The sequence below is a fragment of the Augochlora pura genome, chromosome 10 (assembly GCF_028453695.1).
Source record: "Augochlora pura isolate Apur16 chromosome 10, APUR_v2.2.1, whole genome shotgun sequence".
Taxonomy (NCBI): Eukaryota; Metazoa; Arthropoda; class Insecta; order Hymenoptera; family Halictidae; genus Augochlora; species Augochlora pura.
In genome coordinates this window covers 2,367,448-2,372,922 of record NC_135781.1, presented here as the reverse complement: position 1 = coordinate 2,372,922, position 5,475 = coordinate 2,367,448, and the positions used below count along the sequence as shown (strand labels likewise).

Genomic DNA, 5,475 nt, shown 5'->3' with positions numbered 1-5,475 from the left:
ATGACGCTCCTTTTAAGCAATTTCAAAGTGGACGGTTTTATATACATTTACATTTAAAATGTAAGAATGAACGTTTACAGCTTGAAACGGAAGAATTTAATATTTATGAAACATCGCAGAGAATTCTATTCATTAATATCAAAATATAAAAGATTAAATTCGAATCAAATATATAATGTCAGTTTTAATAAATCTCAAAGCAGACAGTCCTTATTAAATTTAATTTAAAATATTATTATTGCACTGCGGATTGTATGTAATTGTAGCTGAAATATATAATAATAATTTGAAGTAACAAAAGAGTTAAGTTTAATAAATTAAGTGTCGATGCATTAGTTTCGACATATTGATAATATTAAATCATTTTAAAATCGTATTAAAATCATATTATATTATTATATATTAATCATATTAAAGTCATATTAAATCATATTAATTAAATTAAAGACATATTAAATCATATTGACTATATTAAAGTCATTTAAAATCATATTAACTATATTAAAGTCATTTTAAATCATATTAACTATATTAAAGTCATTTTAAATCATATTAACTATATTAAAGTCATATTAAATCATATTAACATCAACCTTCCACATCTCTACACAAAAAGCAAAACTAAACGCCAATTTCCCAACGTTTCCCGCTAAATAACCAATTACCAATTAAATTAACAATCCATAAAACGACTGAGTACAAACTAAAGGCTGGACGTCTTCAATTTATTCCACGGTTCTTCCCGGAGAATGCGCCGCAGTCAAAGGGTTAAAGAGTCGAGGTGCTCGCACCGGGACGGACAAAACTATCGCGGCTGGATTGGTTGGAGCGTTTGCCGGCAGGTGGCAGCACCGCCTTGACGCGGTCTGGCTTCGCGACGCCCGAGTGGGGGGCCAAGCAGTATGGCGCAGAATCGCGTGCACAGTCGATCGCGAGACGTCGAGATGGTTTAGTGCCGCCCGTAACTTCGTGTTAGAAAGGTGAGCATATTCGATGGTCAATCGTCGACGAAACCGCGGCCCGGTTTCGTTTCGCACTGAACGAGGTATGTTCCGTTATCTCCGATGCGACTTTCGGCACGCCTCGTAACCGCGACAGCACGATTCTATCGATTCAGAGGCCGCTGCGAGACCGGTCGGTTCTTCGTGACGCTCGCTCGCGTAGCAGATCGCTCGGTTTTTGTTCTCGCGACTGTGATCGCGTGTACTCTTTGTTTAGGGATTAGTACGAACGGCTGTATTGTAACACGACTTTATACGTGAGATTCTATATTAACAGAGTTTGGACAACTTTACTGCGATGTTGCTAACGGCGTAGCGTGTTACGTTCGAGTACTAGAAACACTAGGTTCACGAGTTCGAATCCAATATTGTTCGAGATTTTTTTTTTTAGTTTTTCTTTCGACCACCATAACCTCTGTGGTCGAGCAGCTTTATGAATATTCGTACATCGAATTATTTATGTATTTAGATACATTTGAAGATTTATTTAAGGTTTATGGATGAATCAGATATCTAGCGATGCAGTTATTTTTAATTTATAATTAGTGTAATGTATGTAAATAAATAATTGCATAATTGTTCGTGGACTTAAGTTTTTGAGAATTTTATACCTTTTTTATGATTCTTAAGGTATTCTTTTAGGTTTTTATTTTGAATAAAGTAAAGGAGGAAATGTTGTTTACGTGATAGTTTATTGTACGGAGGGTATTGGCGTTATTCGGACTCGAAGTATACTTTTATTATTTGCACTGAGTTCGAACGCGTTTTTTACCTGTAGCATTGATCATTTTGTTGTTATATATTGTTATATGAATTGAATAATTCTGTTGTTATATATTGTTATATAAATTAAATAATTTTTTTCTCATATATTATTATTTAAATTAAATAGAATTATAAATTTTGAAGATAGAAATGGATCTTAATTAACTAAACAATGGTTTATTGTATGAACTGAATAAATAAGGTTGAGTTTATGGAAGCTCATTCTGTTATCCGAACCCCTCGGTTATCTAAAATATCTCCATAAACGAGACTTTACTACGTATTTAGGGTACATCTTTAGTCATAGAAATATTTAAATAAATATAAATTCTAGCGCCCAGTATGTATGAACTATACCTAAAGCATCCTATCCATTTTATCGTAGCAAGGGAGAACCTAATTTACATAACCTCTACACAGCCATGATATAACCTCATTGCAGACACAACCCTAAAACAACCCTCTTCCATTTCTTGACATAAGTCACGTCATGGGGTTGCGAGCGACTCGAAACAAAATCTTAGTATTTATTGCTATTGTTATTTGTTGTATTATATTGTTTATTATTTTTAAAATATGAAATATGGAGAATAATAGGAGTTAGAAAGGTTTATTAGATTTTTAGAAGGAGTTTTAGTATTTATTTGTATGTTTGTAGAGAATTTATGGGAGTTTGCTGGTAATGGGGTCGTCGAAAACCCCATAGAGGCATTATAGGGTCGAAAACACAAAGTTAATTAAAAACTTTATTATTTTTTAATAAATATTTTATTTCGGTATTTATTTTCTATTTTTAGAAGTATTGATTTGATTTGTTCAACTCATCAACAATTAAATATAATTACTTTACTGTAGTACTATAAATTTCTATTTTACATCTATAGAATAGAATATGATAAATAGCTAATATTCTACACCCCCCAAAAAAAGAATCGTCCATGAATCTAAAATCACGACGATTTCTCTTCCTAGAAACGCTGGCCAAGTGATGAGCCCATAAGGAAGACAGCCATCATCCAGCCCGACGAGACATCGCCTGGAAGATGCCGTTCACGGCGGACGCGGCCGCGAGCCAGATCCAGGAGCGGCTGAAGAACCTGTACCACCTCGTGCACGAGATCGAGTCGCAGCGTGTCCGCTCGGAGCACAACCTGAACAACATCATCAAGACGTACGACAAAGTGACGCCGGAGGACAAGGTGTCGCCCTACTACCAACAAAAGCTAAAGAACCTGTACAGCGCGGCGGTCGGCGATGCCCAGCAAGAAGAAGAAATTTTACGAAAGGCGCTCGGCAAGATCAACGAGATCCGCGCGATCAGAAACGAGCGTCGGATCCAGGCGCGCAATGCCGGCAACAAGGAGACGATTCGACGGGGCGCGCTGATGAAGATGCTGTCGAGCACCGCGCAGACCCTGCCGCTCTACGTCGGGAAGGCGCCCGGCGCTAAGCCGCCGCCCCTGTGCGGCGCCATCCCCGCGGAGCTGACTTACATTGCGAAGATGGGCGACATGGTGGCGGCCCTTGTCAAAGGCTCCGAAGAAGAGGAGAACTGGATCCTGGCGGAGGTGGTGCAGTTCAATCCGACGACGAATAAATACGAGGTGGACGATATCGACGAGGAGCAGAAGGACAGGCATACATTGTCCAGGAGGAGGGTCGTCCCGCTGCCGTTGATGCGCGCTAATCCCGAAACTGATCCTCACGCGTTGTTCCCGAAGGGGTCCATCGTGATGGCGCTGTACCCTCAGACGACCTGCTTCTACAAGGCGGTGGTCAACCAGTTGCCGACCACCGCTACCGAAGAGTACGAGGTGCTCTTCGAGGACGCGACGTACGCGGACGGATACTCGCCGCCGTTGAACGTCGCTCAACGTTACGTGATCTCTATCAAGGAGAGCAAGAAGAACAAGAGCCAGTGCTGAAAACTGGGACTGTATTGCACGCGCATGTTACTGGTAGTACCTTTCGCTTTTTATACCACGGATGTTTGTCGAAATAAAGTACATTTTAATGCCAACGAATATATCTTTATAGGTCCCCCATTTTATTTACTACATTTTGTTAGTTTTCATCAAGAATTCTGTTTATTTTTAAAAGCAAAGAGAAGAATAGGTTTTTATGCAGCTAACCCTTTCGGTTTACTTCATTCTGTCAAGTCTGGTGGAGGGTTATGTCAGGTATTGGGATGAAAGAAAATAATAGGTTTTTAACCCTTTCACCATTTGGTGCATCGCGGTGACTGTTTGGTTAATTATTGATTTAACTATTATAACCGGAAATTGATGTTGAATGATGTTATTTTATGTTTGTCGCTGTATATCGAACAAATTCTATAATATAGAACGAACCGAAAAAGCTGGTTTGTCGTTAAGGCTTCGACCTTCGGCCGGCCATCGGGTGAAATGAGCACGTACCGGCGGTTAGGCCGCCATTTCCGCGATGCCTCTTCCTCCCCGGGGGTAATTGGCGTGCATTATACGACGATAATAGACGGCGGAGGGCCTTGTACACGCGGGTGGACCTTAACCTGGACTTCGGGGCTGACCTCCCGCGGAATCGGTTCTCCGTGACCGTACCAACGAGCAATTTCTTCCTTGAACGGAATAAATCTTCTACGTGGCGATGGCGCGACGAAGGAATCAGGCGGAGGGCGAGGGATGGGTGGTGGAGGGAAGTCAGGGCCCGGGGGTGGCTGGTTTTCGACGCGAGGCGAGATCGAAGGGCGGAAAAAGGCGCGCGCGCGGCGAAAAGAGAGTGCCGTTCAATAATTGATTCAATAATCGGTGGCTGCCGCCAGACATCAAAGAGACTGCGCCGGGATTGGCTAAATAATGAATGAAGATTGGCCGGCCTAACTAGCGCCCCGTGAAGCATCGTCGAAACGGGTCTACGCGAACGGCACGTGCTCGGGCGACGCGCGCCACTGTGTAGAATCGTTTCGGATGCTTTAACCTTAAGTGCGACGTCGCGTTTCTAGAATTTTGAAAGTTTGTTACTTTGGTACATTTTTGATAGGATGAACGGCGAAAGGGCAGGTCTGATCGAGGATTAACCATTTGTACTGAGGCAGTACTAAAATTTTACTGAGGCAGTACTAAAATTTTACTGCAATACGAGATTATTTTTATGTTAATATTGTTTAGAATTAAAAGATTGTTAAATAGTGAAATTGTTGATATGAGACGATGTATAATGAGATTTGAAACAACTTTTTCCTTTGCGAAAATGCAATCCGCGGATTTGTTTAGGAATTATTAACGGAAAACGGTGACCAATGAGAGGTGAGCAACCGGATCTTGCTTCTCATTGGTCACAGTTTTTCGTTAATAACTCTTGAACGAAGCTGCGAATTGTATTTTCGCTAAGGAAAAAGTTACTCGAAATAACCTCAAGAACCCCCCTCTTCCAAATTATTATAAATTTTTCGAATTTTACATTTCGCGGAGTTACAATAATTTTGATACACCCTGTACATACGCTCTTCGTATACGAACGGTCATTCTTCGAAGGCGTATACATACGGAGCGAAAGGATTAAAAAAGAGAGTTTCGCAGCGGTAGTACTTTCATGAATGGAATTCCAGCGCCCGACAACTAAAACGGTTGAAGCAGTAATTACACGGGACGAACAGGCTTACTTTGATTTCGCTAGATTACATGCTAATTGAACCTGTAAACGTCGCGAGCCCGGCGGTTCCACTGTATAA

The 5,475-nt window shown here is 40.9% G+C and overlaps 1 protein-coding gene across 2 annotated transcripts; it reads left to right on the top strand.

Annotated features, from left to right (window-relative positions):
* Positions 1–902: 902 nt before the first annotated feature.
* On the top strand, positions 903–3,786 carry Sgf29 (SAGA-associated factor 29). Of its 2 annotated transcripts, none has more exons than XM_078192043.1 (2): positions 903–980; positions 2,739–3,786. In XM_078192043.1, exon 2 carries the CDS (start codon positions 2,810–2,812, stop codon positions 3,689–3,691), a length of 882 nt encoding a protein of 293 aa, XP_078048169.1. In that variant the 5' UTR covers positions 903–980; positions 2,739–2,809; the 3' UTR covers positions 3,692–3,786. The 2 variants fall into 2 exon arrangements, with proteins under 2 accessions (XP_078048169.1, XP_078048170.1); XM_078192044.1 differs by having other exon boundaries at positions 927–1,045.
* Positions 3,787–5,475: the final 1,689 nt, after the last annotated feature.

What these genes read in the sequence shown, in the direction of transcription:
- Sgf29 (XM_078192043.1), top strand. Translation starts at nt 2,810, where the DNA reads ATGCCGTTCACGGCGGACGCGGCCGCGAGCCAGATCCAGGAGCGGCTG.